The sequence below is a fragment of the Pantherophis guttatus genome, chromosome 1, assembly GCF_059756535.1.
Source record: "Pantherophis guttatus breed Tessera chromosome 1, ASM5975653v1, whole genome shotgun sequence".
NCBI lineage: Eukaryota > Metazoa > Chordata > Lepidosauria > Squamata > Colubridae > Pantherophis > Pantherophis guttatus.
In genome coordinates this window covers 219,704,836-219,722,498 of record NC_142063.1, presented here as the reverse complement: position 1 = coordinate 219,722,498, position 17,663 = coordinate 219,704,836, and the positions used below count along the sequence as shown (strand labels likewise).

The 17,663-nt window shown below is 38.7% G+C and overlaps 1 protein-coding gene across 1 annotated transcript in view; it reads right to left on the bottom strand.

Moving 5' to 3' along the window:
• MYOM2 (myomesin 2) overlaps positions 1–17,663 on the bottom strand; it is a 94,210-nt gene that overhangs the window by 55,732 nt on the left and 20,815 nt on the right. The window contains exons 7-12 of the mRNA XM_060689260.2: positions 16,279–16,371; positions 9,167–9,255; positions 9,042–9,092; positions 7,989–8,153; positions 3,353–3,514; positions 216–357 (exon numbers count right to left, since the gene is read on the bottom strand). Coding sequence (XP_060545243.2) covers positions 216–357; positions 3,353–3,514; positions 7,989–8,153; positions 9,042–9,092; positions 9,167–9,255; positions 16,279–16,371 — 702 coding nt within the window. The remainder of the gene's footprint in view (positions 1–215; positions 358–3,352; positions 3,515–7,988; positions 8,154–9,041; positions 9,093–9,166; positions 9,256–16,278; positions 16,372–17,663) is intronic.

Here is a 17,663-nt window from a genome sequence, read left to right as displayed (position 1 = left end):
GTGAATCAGTTCAAAGAGACCCAGACTGATCTGGAGATTTATAACTTGTTGAAAAACTACAAAAGGCCATAAATTCCATTGAAATAAAACTTGAACAATATCATACTAACTTGCCACAGAAAGCAAAACCTACATCAAATTCAAAAACTGTCTTTTGAGCACTGATAATTTATTTGAAATATAGAAGAATCAAATGCTATTCCTTCCGCATATACCTGTCCACAAAATAGCCGATCACCGGAGCTTCATGGGTTGTATTTGGTGGTTTCCAAGTAACAATAACATAATCTCTGTTGGCATCATGGCAGCTCACATCCATTGGTGCCCCAGGGGCCCCCATCACTAGGGCATCAGCATCTAAAACCCCAAGAAAAAACTCAGATAAAATCACCCTTGACACACTAGTGGGTGACAGTGGGGGTTTCCCTCACAAACAAGTGAATTCACTTTTTTCCATTCTTGAGCTAGGAGAAAAGCACACCAGCATTAATTATAATAATTAATAAGTAATTAATTATGTTGTCTTCATTAAGGGAGAATATTTGTAGCTCGGGATTGAAATGAGGGGTCCTTGGTGCTCTCTGAGCTTGGTTGGTTGATGGTGGGAGTGGTCTTGGAGGCTTTTCAGTTGGGCTGTTTAACGTTGGCTTGTTTGGCAGTTCCTTGATTGAGTATTGTTTACTTCTTGATTGTTGGTCTGATGTTGAACTTGGTGTTAGTCTAGGCTCATGTTGATTGCTAGGGAGAAGATCTTTTGGTCTTTTTTGGCTTGTTGGTGATCTCTTTTGCATAGTATGTAGATGTTGTTTATGTACATGTGTCCATTGATAGCCAATTTGTCCAAACAATCAACACCCAGATGAACCTAAAAACCTCCAAGACCGCTCTCACCAACACTGACAGGGCAACCAGTAGACTTTAAATTAAGAGCAAACCCCTTGCCCTACTAGCATTGATGATGTTACCTAGTTTGAGAAATAAAATATCTGCAAGAAAACAACTAAGCTCAGAGAGCACCAAAGACCTCTCACTGTCTTCAATGCAGATCCCTATTCATTTTTAATAATAAAGACACATAACGATGTTGTCCTTACAGTTTTCATGCAAGTCATGTTAGGGAAAATGATTGGGTCAGAATGAATTTTCTCTTCCACCAAACATCACAGGTTCTCAGGAAAAACATTCATCAAGAATTTTCCTTTATAAAGGAAAGGCCAGGCTTGGGGGAATGGAGAATCGGTGAGTTTTAACCGATGGCTACATCAGTGAATTTAGTCATCTATCAAATCTTGCTCTAGGTTATATGTATGGAATAACATTATTCTGAAATAGAATTCTGGAACAATTCTGTTCCAAAGCAGTGGTATTCTGAAACAACTCTATATCTGTGCCAAAAAAATAGACCAAGATGGAGGATTGCTGAAAAGGTGGTTGCAGAATATAGTGGGAAAACTCCATCCTAAATTAGCCTTCTATCCTCCTAATTGTTAGAAGCTATTTGGATATCTTTTTTGATTAAGTTATTCTTTTTGAGGTATAGAGTGAAAATAGGGACAGGGAGCATGTGAAATTTTAAAAAATAGTAATTGTTGCTGAAAATTTGCAAGAGACTTGCAAATTGGAATAGTTAAATATTAATGTCTCCATGGTGGGTTGAAGATGAGACAAAAGTAACTATATAAGGACATGTCCTTTAAAAATATTTAACGAGGCATCTTCTTATTTCCTTAACAAAACCTGAAGATTCTTTTATGGAAGTAAGCAGCAGGGCATTTTAAAAGATGTTATATCCTAATTCAGACTTTATTCTGAAATTCTCAATGGCTTTTTATGTAAATTAAGTTGCTTTCAGCCAAATTTGCTGGAGGATCAGTCTGAATTATTCAACAGAATCAAAAAGGCTGCACATTAAAATAGTAATAATATCATAAAGAGGAACCTTCGTATACCAGGAAATGGGCCTCCATATCCACCACTTTCCATATTGCATACCCATAACATGAAAGCATTTTAACAACTCATATTGGCCTCACATACCAATAGTCTTAAGGATTAATGGATGGATATATGAAATTAGCACACTAATCCTTTTCAGATATTTTGGATTCCAGCTCCCATTAACCCAGGCCAATAGATCTAATAGCAAGATATTTTAGGAGTTGTGTTACCAAACATTTGACTGAAGTTCAAGTACAGTGGTCTAAGGCACCCTGTTTTAAGCTGGTTATTAAGACCAGCTGCCTGCAATTACTGCAGGTTCAAATCTTGCCAAGGCTCAAGGTTGACTCAGCCTTCCATCCTTTCTAAGGTAGGTAAATTGAGGACCCAGTTTGTGGGGGCAATAAACTGACTTTGTATAAATATACAAATTTGTATAAATATACAAAAATATACAATGCGCTATTGCTTAGCGCATTGTAAGCCGCCCTGAGTCTCTGGAGAAGGGCGGCATATAAATCTAAATTAAAAAAAAAAAGTTAACAGTGGGCAACTTTAGCTTTCTCTGGTTTCCCTGGCTCAATTCTCCTGACACCATCTTTATTCTCCCGAGGTTGGTTTCTTCCTGTTGTTGAAGAGCACAGAGCAATATTGCAGAGAAAGGCAGCATAGCTCCAGGGAAGGTAGGAACAAGAACTGCTGGGCTTTTTCACTGAGAACATTGGTGCTTCAGGCAGAGCAAGAAATGAAAAACACAGCCCTACCATACACTCATGCAAAAACAAATGGAACAGCATGGAAAGCTTGCAAGTACAAGCCACTTTTTGTCAGTCGGTGAGCTTCGGTAAATTCCACTGAAATCAGCTAGATTGTTTACAAGATGGTGAGCTTATCAACAGAGCCAAAATTTCACGGAATATAAATCAACTCACCTCTATAGTGTTCTCATCTGCTGAGAACACTAGCTGAGATTTTTAGCTCAGTCTAAAAGGCTGTATAGGCAGAAGGTGTTCTACCTGCACTTCTGGCCTTAAGGATTGGTGTAATCCATCCCAGATTTGCTAAGGATTTGTCCATGTCAGGATGAGATCAAATTACAACCCTAGTTCCATTTTATATAGCCATTTCCTTTTTTTGTCAAACCAAAGACAACCATTCTCCTTTTCTTTCTCATGATACAAATGTGATAAAATAAATGCTAACCATGAATGCCCTCTTTAAGTTGACCACAACAAAGTTTGGCCTGTCCATTTTACAATCACCGGAACAATTTTGCAAGCAACATAGTCAAGCATTTCAAAGGAACAGATTCAACCTTTTTGGAAAGCCAAAAATTCCCCACTCCCTACCCCTTCTGATTATCCCTCAAAAACAATCAAGCAGGATCAGTTCCTGAATAGCAAGGCTGTCATACCTCTGACAAACAGAAATGCAGTATATTCATGCACTCCGCCTCTGGAAATTATGCGCAGGGTGTACAAGCCTTCGTCATCTTTGTGCAAATGAGAGAAAGACAGTGCTGCTTGTCCTTCACCAAAGTAGGGTTTTGTCCACTTGGATTCTTTGATTAGCACATCTGGAAGACAGGTTGCACTTCAGTACGTGTTAATAAGATAGCAACGATAAAGATGTATTCTGCACTGGAATCTCCAAATCAGCCATTTTAGAGCAAATATGTTGGGAAGATGCTATCATGTTTCAGATGCTATTTCTAATAACATATGGACCTGTAGGCTAGTTTTGTAATGTTTGGTGTAGTCCTCAGACACTGTGAAGGATCCACTAATCTGTATCAATGTTACCTAATCTGAAACTTTACAATTTGTGTATTGGGGGGACTATTGAAGCCATGTCACAAAAATTTTGTCAAGCACCTGTTTCAGACAACAATAAACCTTCCGAACTCTATTGATTAACAGAGATGGGATAAATCATTTGTTTTTTTTCTCACTAAAGTCAATAGGATTTAAATATGTGTGGTTTCAACTATAGTCAGAATCAATAATTATTTCTTTACATGATTTTGATCCTTTCCAATAAAATTCGCTAATTATTATTATTATTATTATTATTATTATTATTATTATTATTTATTTATTTATTTATTTATTTATTTATTTATTTAATTTATATACCGCCCTTCTCCCAGAAGGGACTCAGGGCAATATATATCAAATTAAAATTGGACCATAGCCCAGTATGGATAGAAATTGAGATGGACAAGGTTGAGAGACGTTCTTGGAGATTAAATGAGAATTTGTTTAGATATGAAAAAAATACAACAGAACTTAAAAAGCATTTGAAAGAATTTTTTGAAATAAATTTGAATAAAGGTACCCCAATTGAAATTGTGTGGGATGCAAGTAAAGCTTATATGAGAGGGGTACTTATCTACATGAACTCTAAACATAGACTGTTCCGACAAAAGAAAAGATCTGAACTGGAAATAGAAATAAAGAATAAAGAACAGTTACTTATTAAAAATCCAACAGATGAAAGAATACGTAGTGCTATAAAACTTTTGAAAGACCAATTTCAAATGCTTATGGCGGAACAAGTTGCAACAAACTTACAATATGCGAAGCACAATACATTTTGTAACGCTAATAAACCGGGCAGATGGTTGGCTTACACATTGAGGAAAAAACAAAGTATACGGACTATTGATAGTATTGATATTGGAGGGAAAGAAATCTTTCAACAAAAATTAATTAAAGAAGCTTTTGTGGACTATTATACTAAATTATATGCTAAAGAGGAGATGCAGAATGGACTTATAGAAAAATATTTAAACGATAAAAGAGTTACAAAAATTACTGATCAACAAAAGGAAAGAATGAATTATCCTATAACAGAGGAGGAGATAATAGTAGCAATTAAACAGTTAAAAACAGCCAAAGCTCCTGGCACGGATGGTTTGATCGCAGTGTATTACAAAACTTTGCAAGCTGAAATGGTGGAACAATTTAGAGATTTATTTTGCAATATTCAGCAAGGGGGTAAAATACCCCCATCATGGACAACAGCTTACATATCTTTGATACCAAAAGAACAAATCGGTCCTAAAAAACCAGAGAACTATAGACCAATATCTCTTTTGAATACAGATTATAAAATCTTTGCGAAAGTACTAGCCAACAGGTTGATGCCAGTAATTCAAAAGGTGATTCATGATGATCAAGCGGGATTTATCGAGGGCAGATACATGAAGGACAATGTAAGGCAAGTAATAGATTTATTGGAATATCTTGAGAAGAATAAACAGATTCCTGCAGTGCTGGTCTTTTTGGATGCAGAGAAGGCCTTTGATAGAGTGGATTGGAATTTTCTACTAAAGACTTTAAAAAAGATGGACTTTGGGGATCAATTTATACAGGCGATTTCAGCAATTTATCAAGAGCAAAAGGCACAGATCATTATTAATGGAAGTCTGACAACAGAGTTTAAAATTGAAAAAGGAACAAGACAGGGATGTCCGTTGTCCCCACTTTTATTTATTTTAACACTAGAAGTCTTGCTAAATACAATACGGGACTCTAATATCTTGAAAGGTATAAAGATTAGGCAAGAGGATTACAGAATAAAGGCATTTGCAGATGATCTGGTTGTTACCCTATCACAACCAATGGAATCAATAATCTTGATGAAGGACATTATACAAGACTATGGTAAAGTTTCAGGTTTTAGATTGAATTCAAAAAAGACTAAAATGATAGCTAAAAACATGACACAAGATTGTAAACATGAGCTTGAAAGGAGGGCAGGTTTTGAGACTGTACCTAAGGTAAAATATCTAGGAGTTCAGGTTGCAGAATCAAACATGAAATTGTTTCAAAATAACTATGAGGTGTTGTGGCGAGAGGTGCAGAAAGATATGGAGACTTGGAAAAAACTGCAGCTGTCTCTACTTGGAAGAATAGCAGCAGTTAAGATGAACATTTTGCCAAGATTTCTTTTTTTGTTTCAAATGATTCCGGTGCTTAAAAGTGATAAGCAATTGAAAGTTTGGCAATCTGGAGTGAATAAGTTCGTCTGGAACGAGAAGAAGCCGAGAGTGAAATTGAAAATTATGCAAGATGTTCCAGAAAGAGGAGGTCTTAAACTTCCAAACCTACAGCTATATTATGATGCAGCAGCTTTAACTTTAACAAGTGATTGGTTTGGAAGTAAAAAGGCTGGAATATTGAATGCAGAAAGTTTTGATCTTGAATTTGGATGGCATGCTTACTTATTTTATGATGACAAAGTTGATAAAGTATTTAAAAGTCATATACTTAGGGACTCTTTGATGAGAGTTTGGAAGAAGCATCGACTCAAATGGGATTATAAAATACCGCTATGGCTGGATCTTGGTCATACTTTGTGGAATACAAATATAATGTCACTCGGGGGGTTTTTATACAAAGAGGTTCTTTTTACAGATGCGGGCAGATGGCAGCTGAAGACATTGCAGACACTGTTGGACGAAGGGATTAATTTAACTTGGTTACAATATAATCAATTACAATTGAGATGGAAAGAGGACCAAAAAACTGGTATTATGTTGCACGAGGAATAATTGGTTAGACATATAAGAGAGAAAGGTCCAATGCATATCAAAAGGCTTTATAATGTTTTGCTAGAAAGGGACTCAGAAACCGAATTAGTTAAAGACTGTATGATTAAGTGGGCACAAAATTTTGAAGAACCAGTGATGTTGGAAACATGGGAAAAAATTTGGGTTCAGAATGTTAAATTTACACAGTCGCAGAACCTGAGGGAAAATTTTTATAAAATGTTTTATAGATGGCATTTAGATCCCAAAAAGTTGTCATGTATGTACCCTAATGTTCAGCCAAAATGTTGGAGATGTGAATGTTTGGATGCTACGTATTATCATGTTTGGTGGACCTGTAGGAAAGTTAAGGCTTTTTGGATAAAAATTTGGTGGGTCATGCAGAATGTTTTGAAGAAAAAAATTCAATTTTCTCCACAACTGTTTTTATTGGGTATAGTTAAGGGTTTTACATTGGGTGAAACAAAATTGATATTGTATATGATAACAGCAGCAAGATTGTTGATAGGTAAATACTGGAAGAATGAAGCTTTGCCCACTATCGAGGAATGGACTTTGAAGATGGCCAGTTTTGCAGAGATGGCAAAGATTTCAGCATATTTAAAAGATTGTTCACAAGAGACTTATGAATGGGAATGGAAAAGGTGGATAGAATATGTTCAGAACAAATATCAAACTAGAAAGTATCAAATAGCTTTTATTTGAAAATAATGTATTGGAAATATTTTAATGTAAGGAGGTAAAGAGAAAAATTACACAGGGGAGGGAGGGGTTCAAGTTTATATATAAGTGTTATATTAAGGGTTTTTTTATGAGTATGAGTATATTATAGGGAAGTCTGGGGGGAGGGGAGGGTTAGGGAGGGTTAGGGAGGTTGGGAAGTCTGGGGGGAGGTGTGGGGGGGAAAGGGGTGAAAATGTAATTGTAAAACTTTTGCAATAAAAAAAAATTAAAATTGGAAAGAGGCAAAAAAATGACTTAAAGCCAGTGTTAGGTCTTTTGTGGAGATAGAGGTTTTGATCCTCAACAACTGTTTTGCTTACATACCCCTTAATCAGGGGTGAAATTCAGCAGGTTTTAACAGATTCTGTCGAACCAGTAGCAGAAATTTTGAGTAGTTTAGAGAACCGGCAAATACCACCTCTGGCTGGCCCCAGAGTGGGGTGGGAATGGAGTTTTTGCAATATCCTTCCCCTGCCACACCCACCAAGCCACACCTACAGAACTGGTAGGGAAAAATTTTGAATTTCACCCCTGCCCTTAATCAATGAACCTTAAATTTTAGGTTCTGAGCTCTGCAGACATATTCCAGTCATATTGAATGAAACATGCAGAACTGTTTAAGAAATATAAAAAAAACCCATCTGGTTAAGTGACAACTATTATATCTGGGATGTAGAGCTCATGGAAAGTTGTCACAAATTTCAGCAATCCTTGGAAAATTCAAAAATGTAAAGGAAGCTCTGCAAAACACATTAATAATTAAGGTTCTTACCATCTCTGTACCATTCAACCCGAGGATGGAGACGCTTCAGTTCTGGTGTGACCAAGATGTTACACCTTAAAGTCAGTGTTTCCCCCTCCGTCCCAAAGGTGACTCCAAACCTCTCCAAAAACTGAACTTCAAAATGTGTGAAACAGAGTTCATCTGGCAGCGGCACTGGAGGCAAACAAGAATAAGGTTAATTGAAAAGACAATTGTTGAGATGAAACTTAGAAATTATTTAATATCCATCAACATGCCTTGATATATTTAGGTGTCTTTGAAGTGAAACAATGGAAGTCAAGATTAATGCATTGGCTATAAAGCTGAAAATAGACTTCCTCCTCCTCCTTACTTCCCTTTCAAAACCAATTCAAGGCAGCAAAAGCGACCACAAACACATGGGGCTTGCCAGATTCCCCCTAGCAGACCATTCATTCTCTCAAGCCTTCAACAATAGATGGCATGGGCTTGGTACTAGTCAGTGGTGGGTTGCTACCGGTTCGCCCCAGTTCAGGCGAACTGGTAGCGATGGCAACAGGAGGCTCTGCCCACCTACCCGGACGCTTCTGTGCATACGCAGAAGCTTCACTCACGCGTGCCCACGAGCGAACCAGTAGTGATGGCCGGTGGCTCGGCGATCCGGTAGCGATGGCAGAGCAAGGCTCTGCCTACCTGCCCAGGTGTCATTACTTCCTGGTAATGACTGTGCGTGCATGTGACGTGAAGGCGGGTGCACTTCTGAACTGATAAGGTAGGTAAGTAGATTTCACCCCTGGTTCCTGCTCTTAATTCTTATAGACATTATTTAGAAAGAGCCTCTATCCAGGACTCTTGGATAAAGAGCCCCTATCCATCTTAAACTCAAAGCAGAGTGCAAATTATCAACAGGTCAAGTGCTTCTGATCCACTGGTTTGAGTTTCTAGGTTAAAACCAACACCTTGAATTGAGCCTAATACTGTAGTAAACTTTTCTGGTCATCTTTTATTAAGATTCTAAGGGGAGGAGCATCTTTGTGGGTAATGACAGGTCTAGAGTTGCTTTTAACTACAAGGAGAACTTACAGCGATAGGGAAATATTCCAACAGGGTACGGCTCTTCATCCCCTCTGTATCCTAGAAGAAAGCGACAATATTGTGAACCAAGTCATTCAAGTATCTGTTTCACATCACCATGTGGCTTTACTCACTTCTCACAATCACAGCGGCATTAGTTGAGGCTTGTCCATGTATATTTGTTGCCACTGCAGTGTAAGTAGCAGTGTCATCATAGTGAGCCCTAAACAGCAAAAAGAACAAATGATGGATCACATCAAAGAAAATACCGTATTTTTCGGATTATAAGATGCACAGGTGTATAAAGTGCACAAAGATTTTGAAGAGCTAAGCAAGAAAAAAAAAGGTTTTGCCCGCCCTGGCCCCCATGAACACTCTGCAGGCCTCCCAAAGCCTCTGCCCGCCTCAATTTTGCGAAAAACGGGCCCGTTTTTCACAAAAACAGGACGGGTGTGGCAGGGCTTCGGGAAGACAAAAATTGCTGTATTCTGATTGTAGGAAGTTAGCACTTACCCCTCTCCTAGAAGAATGAAATATTTTAGGAAATATTAAAAAGGCAGAATATTATATTTCCCTGGATGAGAAATGGAGAAACATGTTTTAAAGACAAAGCAGCTTCCTGCCTCTCCCTTTGTCAATGGGCCAGAGGCAGAAATCCAATCCCCCACCACCTTTGTCAATGGACCTTCATCTGCAACACAATAGGACCCATCTAGCAACAGAAACTCACCACATGGGAAGATTACATCAGCCAGCAAGGCTAGCTAAGACCCCCACACCCTGGGAGTCTGACAACCAATCAGGATACTCTTCCTGTGCCCCAGGAAGTTCAAAGCTCAGAGAGGGCATAAAACCAAGGCACGCTCAGCATCTCCACCCTTTTCTGTTCAAGAACTCAAACCATGTATCCTGTCCTCCATTAAACCATCTTTCCAAGCAGTCTCCATGTTTCCAGTGTCTTTTTCCCCACTTGGAGCTGAACCCAGAAGGATAATTCTTCCAACAATTGTATAAGACACACCAACATTTCCACCCTCTTTTGGGGGGGGGAATGCATCTAATACTCCAAAAAGTACGGGTAACTGATATTTCCCTTCAAATGTGTGTGTGTTTGGGGGTGGGCTTAATCTAGGAGGCAAACAGGATTTTATCACTACACAATCCCACTACAGACCCAACAGAGCCTATCTGTCTTCTGCATGCAGGAGGGACAATTGTCAAGACATCTGGAGAGACAATTTAATGTTTAGTGGCTGTGATTGTGTTGGTTTCTAACAGGTAGTTGCTTTCTTCTATTACATTAGTTCCATAACTGAGATTCAATTTACTATAGAGCAGGCTTTCATCAAACCAAGGAAAAAGAAAACACTACATTTGCTGTATAATAGTAGAGAAATGTGGGCAATGTGAACTACATTTTCCTGTGTATTTTTTTTTCTTTGTCAGAGTAAATGAGATCTATCCTCTCTTTTTCCTGTCATTTCCCCTGGTTCTTTCTGTTCAATAAAAGTAAGTCACAAATGGCCAGTGCAATTGCTTCCATCACTCTCCCTTTTGTCCTTTGTCAGCCTCTCTCTCTGAAAATGAGAGGCCATGGGTTCAAGCCACCTTTGATCAGGACTGGCGCAGCTGTAGGTCAAGCTATTACTTCTCGGGCGGTGAGTTACTGTAGCTTCTGGCCCCACCCAGCAACTTAAAATAACCTTGCAAGTACAGATAAAAACACTTTTGATGAGAGTACAAGATGGCATCCAGAAATATCGGCACAGAAAGAAAGTCTGCTCTTTGTTAAATTAGTATCATGGGACAGCTAAGTGTCTTGGAGTTTTTTGACTTCCCAAGACATATTAATGGCGGAATGAAGTTTTATTAGGAATCCTGTTTTGACCCACTAGAATTCTATTCATAAAGGCAAGGCCTTTTCATCCAGTGCCTTAACATCTGATATTAGAATCAAAATTGTCCACTGCAACAAATGACTTGCTAAGAATAATAGAAAATATAAGTCCAAGCACTTTCAAAAGCTGATAGGGACTCATATTAGAATTGTGTTTTCAGTGGACCTCAAAATACCTAATCTCCTCCCAAAAAAATGCTTTTTAAAACTCTTTGATTCTTCTACTGATATAAATGAGAGTTGCTGCATCTGGGGTCATATTACTAAATTGTTTGCTGGGTAATAGACATCATCTTCATGTGGGTGTCTCTTTAAAGTTTCCACCCCTTTGATTGAAAGTTTAAGCATCAGATTTCCTCTCCAAAGTTCAAGTGGAGGGAGGAAAGAACTTTTGAGAACGTCCAGGAAAACAAATGTAATGTTTCTTTCATACTTGACTGGGGATGTTACGCAAAACGGTTTGAAGGACAAAAAGTGACACACAAAGTCTGTCACAGAGCTGGAGATTTTATGGTGCAGGCAAGGTTATTTTCTACAAAAGAGAGAAGGCTTATCATAGCTCTATTTTAAATGGCAAGAAGGCAGTGAAAGAAGAGGAAGAAGACAAAAAAAACTTGAGGAAAGACCTCATAGTCAGAGGATTTAGGCATTATGACACCACTCAGAAATGGCATATTCATTTCATTTTGAGAATTCATTTTTGACTCGCTTTTGGTATATATAAGGACTACAGCTCCCTCTAGAGGTATATCTTTACTTGTGCACTGCAGTGCGTTCTATTAGAAGTCACAAAACCTCAGAAAAAGCGTCTTATGTTACAAAAGTACATGATACGATCGCTATTAAAAAAAGCATGAGGGATAAATGAATTAATCCTTTGAATTAAAAGGATTTCTTTTTTAAAAAAAAAAAAATCTTGTCCAGGAGACTCAACATAGCTAGGAATTAGTCCAACTCTGAGCCTGGGGCTGCCTTGTGTTAGATTTACTCCAATTGGAGTGAATTTTTCAACTTAATGTTGCTGGAACAGTAGAAGGTAGAAGAGATTCTGGGGTTTACCCAGTAAGATAACAGAAAGCCTCATGTAGTTATGGTATCAATATTTCTAGAGCTCTGTTTACTGCCAACTCCCTTCAGCCTAGACATATTAAATTTCCAATTTCCTTGAAGAAAAACTAATGGTCTTGACGATAAGCAGTTCTTGCAGTTATCACACCTGAAACAACATGCAGCTAAAGGAGTAGCACAGTAAAGAATGTGTGTCAGAAAAGGAAGAATATGAAAAAGACCACATAGATTTCAATTGTCCACACTGGACCAGAGAGACTTCCTATGTATTTCCAGAAATCTGTTCCATGGTCATGGTTGTTCTTACAGTGGGCTTCAGTCTTTTCTTGCTTCCAAGTGGAATTAATAGAACTGGGGTGGGGAGGGCATTTCTCGTGGGAAAACAGCACAGGGCTTCTCTAACTTTAATTCCCTAAATTATTAGTTGGGTCAACCTTTCACTCAGGCTGCTTGACTGTATTGCAGAAGAATCACAGATCTGCATCATGGGAAGTCTGGCCCAGAGAGAAGCCTGAATATTTACATTCATAAAAGCAAATTAGTAAAATAGAATATGCAGGCAGGCAGGCAGGCAGGCAGGCAGGCAGGCAGGAAGGAAGGAAGGAAGGAAGGAAGGAAGGAATTAAATCAGATTATTAATGTGAGAGAATAATTGAATTTCATGACAGAATAAAATTTAACTAGTGAAAAAGTTTAAAAATGCCTTTCTGTCATTCAGTAAATATAGTTACTATGAGGATCTGACTAGATGGTTCAACAAAATATGCCTAGTATAGGTATACGCCTTGGTGATTGTTAGGCTCCATGCCCACTTATTTTATTATGCATGTGCGCACACACACATACAGACACACACACACAAACGCAAGTGCTAGAAAATAGTTTTGTCTTTTCCTTTTTATGGCAGCTATCCAATTTATAACCAGGCAACTTCTACAGTTGCAAATGCAACTATTAGTGTATGTTGCTTTGGCAAATATATTCCATTCTGAAATACAACCATATAATGAGATGCAGGATGAAATAAATGGATGTCAGAGATTTATAAACCAAAACAAAATAAATTGTACTGGAATCTATACACATAGTGTGCCTTCTGTAGAAACAAGGAAGAATTACAGTAAGAGTTGGGAAGTCATTCTGTCCTCTTGCTTACATTCAAGAAGAAAATGAACATTTTGGGGGAGTCAAATAAGATCCCATATTTGAAAGCAGAGAGAGAGCGATAGGCAGGTAAGTAGATGATAAAGATAGATAATAAGGGGAGGGGGGAAAGAGAATAAGTAGGTAGATAGGTGATGAGAGAAATGATAGATAGATAGATAGATAGAGAGAGAGAGAGAGAGAGAGAGAGAGAGAGAGAGAGAGAGAGAGAGAGAGAGAGATAGAGATAAATAATTGAGAGAGATGATGAATGAATGGGTGGATGGATGGATGGATGGATGGATGGATGGATGGGTAGGTAGGTAGATGGATAGATCAGAAGGGAGAGAGAGATGAGAGGTAGAAATATAGAGATAGATAGATAGATAGATAGATAATAGATAGATAGACAGATAGACAGATGAGAGGTAGATATAGAAATAGATAGATGATAGATAGAAGAGAGAGAGAGAAAAAAAATAGAGAGCTAGAGATAGATATAAATATAGATACCGTACTTAGAATCAGATTGACCAAAATTTAAAAGCTTTAGACTTTGAGGCAGATGTAAAAGTCCACTGAGACATCCAATTGCGCAGATAAAAAGGTACCCAGTTGCCACTTTAAAATGATGAGACTATGCCATCGCTTTGGCTCCTAAAGAATGTTTCCACTGGAGCCAAGGAGCACTCGTATGTTCCTAGGAATGAATGTCACACTCACATCAGATGGAAAGGTTTTCTCAGCCTCAGCTTCAGAGACCCGGGAAGATGAGAGCCAAGAAACTGCTCAGCGGCTTTAAGTGGCTACATATCGGATGACTTGAAACTCAGCTCAGTGGCATGAACAGCTGAGAAGAATACTGAAATACGTAGAGAATCCTAACTGTTAGATATCCTGAAAATATCAGGCCGTTATTCAGATATTTAATAAGTCTCTGTTATGTGTAGGGGGGGGGAAGGAACAGGAGCATTCGGTGTAGCCCCCAAAACAAGTTTGCATAAAAGGAAAAGAGCCCCATGAAAGGAAAAGTCATTCAGCTATTCGCATTCAACTAAATCACATCCTCTGATTTGTAGCTGATTAGCTGATTTGGCAGCTAATTCCAGGGACCTTGATTTATAATAATTAATAAACAATGGCCAAAGTAGATGAAATGTCACATCTAGGATCCATTTTTGTTTTTTGTTTTTTTCTTCTACGGGGCATTTGGAAGCCAAGTTGCTTGTGGCAAAGATCCAGGGGTGAATGCCACTCCATTAAATGTGTAGCAAGCTGCAACTGGATTTGGGTATAATAATGAGCCAAAGGGAGGACAACTTACTTCAGAACCATAATGCACAGCTAGGGAGAGCTGGTCAAACTCTTTTAAAACCACAAACTCTTTAAAGTCTGCTCTCCCGAACTGTCCATTGTTCCTATGGAAAGGAAAGCGCACTCTCCTCTCCTTGGGGTTTCTGCTCTGGGAAAGATAGGGAGATTTTTATCAGATTTGCACTGGAACAAGGAGAATTACAAATCTCAAGGCATGGCACTTCCTTTTTTAAGATATATATCTTTATTGTTTTTTAAATATATATTTATATAATAAAAGGCAGTAGAAACTGAACTCGGAAAGGGAAAGAGAAATAATGAAAGAGAGAATAGAAAGCGCAAGAGAAATCAGGGCGCTTTCTGATAAAAATCCCAGGTGAAAAATGAATGCCATTAACTAGCACACTCAAATACTTTGGCCACTAATGAGAAGGAAGGACTCACTGGAGAAGAGCCTAATGCTGGGAACGATTGAGGGCAAAAGAAGAAGCGGACGACAGAGAATAAGGTGGCTGGATGGAGTCACTGAAGCAGTCGGTGTGAGCTTAAATGGACTCCAGAGGATGGTAGAGGACAGGAAGGCCTGGAGGAACGTTGTCCATGGGGTCGCGATGGGTCGCACATGACTTCGCAGCTAACAACAACAAGCACACACACACACACACACACACACACACACACGGGCATAAGAAGGGATTCTTTTGTTTACAAAATTAAATAAAGCCCACAAAAGTGAATATAAATATTTGGTTTAATAGATTGGGACATGGTGTATATACCATGCGATTGTGTGTCAGTGCAATCCGCATTGTGAACTTATAGGCCTGTTTGGCCTCCCAGCAGCACCTCTCCTCATCCTCAAAGTTGCTAAAGAAGTGAAGGAAGAGTTCCCATCTGCCCCCTATGAGCCAAACAAAGATCTTTGTCTTTTTCCAGCACTTACCTGAGGAAGAATATACCATAGATCAAAGTTTCTCAACTTTGGCCACTTTAAGATGTGTGGACTGCAACTCTATATGGGCTGGGAAATTCTGGGAGTTGAAGTCCACACATCTTAAAGTGGGCAAGGTTGACTGGAAGTTGAGTCATGGCAACTGGATGGCATTTCTTTTTGGTTTGAAGCGTTTCACTACTTATCCAAGAAGCTTCTTCAGTCTGAATAAGTTGGTTAGGGAGACCCTATATATGTTCTCCGAGGTGATTTCATGTCTGGACAGGTTCATTAGGTGAGTAGGCAGAAAGTCGTTAAGAGTCCTTTCTCCTAAGTGGATCATTAAGTGCTCGCCTTCCTGGTGAGCCTGTGATGTGATCTTGATCTTCCTGGGGACTGATGCAAAAGTAGCATATAAAATGGGGACAAGTTGTCTCTGAGGCTCCACCTCTGTTGACGGAAGGATTTTCCATTTTGGCATTAAAGAAAAACCCCTTCACTCCTCCCTCAAACCATCAGATAGTCAAAAAGAAAAGATATCCAGTTGCCATCACTCAACTTCCAGTCAATTCTACCTGGATGACTGAGAATCTTCTTCGACATATTGTCAAGGTTGAGGAAACTGTCCACAATGGATAGATCTGACCCAGCCAGGATCTCCCTTGCTTATGGTGCCTTTTTCATGGGTGATAAACATTTGGATGTAAGAGTTGGGTAGTGGCTGCCAGAAAGTTAACTTTCACAAAGAACCCAAATCACAATATGCGTTCAACTGTAGGCAGATCTCCCATACTCTGTAACTGGCAATCTGTCCTGTGGATTTTGATGGAACTTATTTTTTGTAAAACAAGTATCAAAATTACCTTAATAACTGCTCCATCACAGATACCTACCTGTTTATATCCAACATATGCACTCCATATTTGCTTTCGACAGTGTACTTCCCAGGCTCACTTGCAGGAGTAATCAATTCTTCATTTTTGTACCTGAGAAGCAAAACCAAAAACACAAAAATCAAAAGCTCTCAGCTTATGCTGAAAAGCAAATTGCAATGTAATTCAGGCAAAATTGATGGCGCTCTATAGTTTGAGAGGAAAGGCACTCACTGCTGGCTTCATTTTCGATGACCATCAACATAAATAGAAGTGGTATTAGAAAACTATTGCAGAATCAAGCAAGAATATCAAAATCACCATGAGTTTTCGGGTAAAACTGGAAGATTTGGCATGTCTTGGGATTTGATCTATTATATCTATCTATATCTATATGTATATCTACTGTATATCTCTCTTTCTCTTTCTCTTTCTCTCTTTCTCTCTCTATATATATCTATATATATATTTCTACATTTATTTATTTATTTATTTATTTATTTATTTATTTATTTATTTATTTATTTATTGGTTCAATTTATATGCTGCCCTTCTACGGAGACTCAGGGCGGTTTACAATGCGTTAAGCAATAGCCTTCATACTTTTTGTATATATCTGCTTAGTAGGGCTTTCACCCCCCCCCCAGCAGTGTTCTTTTTTATACAAAGTCAGCTTATTGCCCCCACAATCCGGGTCCTCATTTTACCTACCTCGGAAGGATGGAAGGCTGAGTCAACCTTGAGCCTGGTGAGATTTGAACTTGCAGTAATTGCAGGCAGTTGGTAGCTAAGTGCTACTTAACAACACTTTAGTCCACTGCATTACCAACGCTATCTCTATCTCTATCTCTATCTCTATCTCTATCTCTATCTATCTATCTATCTATCTATCTATCTATCTATCTATCTATCTATCTCTATTCCCTCTCCCTCCCTCCCTCCCTCCCCTCCCCCCTCCCTCCCTCCCTCCCTCTCTCTCTCTCTCTCTTTCTCTCTGAAAAGCCATTAAGTTAACTTCTCTCTTGAAGACCTGCTAGGAAAGCTGTGTCCCAGGAACCTGAGGTGGGATGAAGCTAACATTTCCATAATTTGGGAAGTAGCTCAATTATAACTTCCCAGAGCAGTGTTTCAAAACCCAAACTAGCTTTGCATTAGTTGTAGCTGAGCCAGAAGTAAATTAAATCAGCTGCCAAACATGGATGACATTGTGGGATTTCATTGGCAGCTATGCAAAGCTGCAAAGGTTACACAAAGCTGCAAAGGTTACACACAGATGTCCCCTGAGGTTAGATTTGAGGTACCCCCAGATTCTTGCTATATACACCCATAGTTTCAGTTGAATATCATTTTCACTGTTGAGTTTCAAGCTTTTATATTTTCATATCCTAATGAAGAAGCGCTATTAA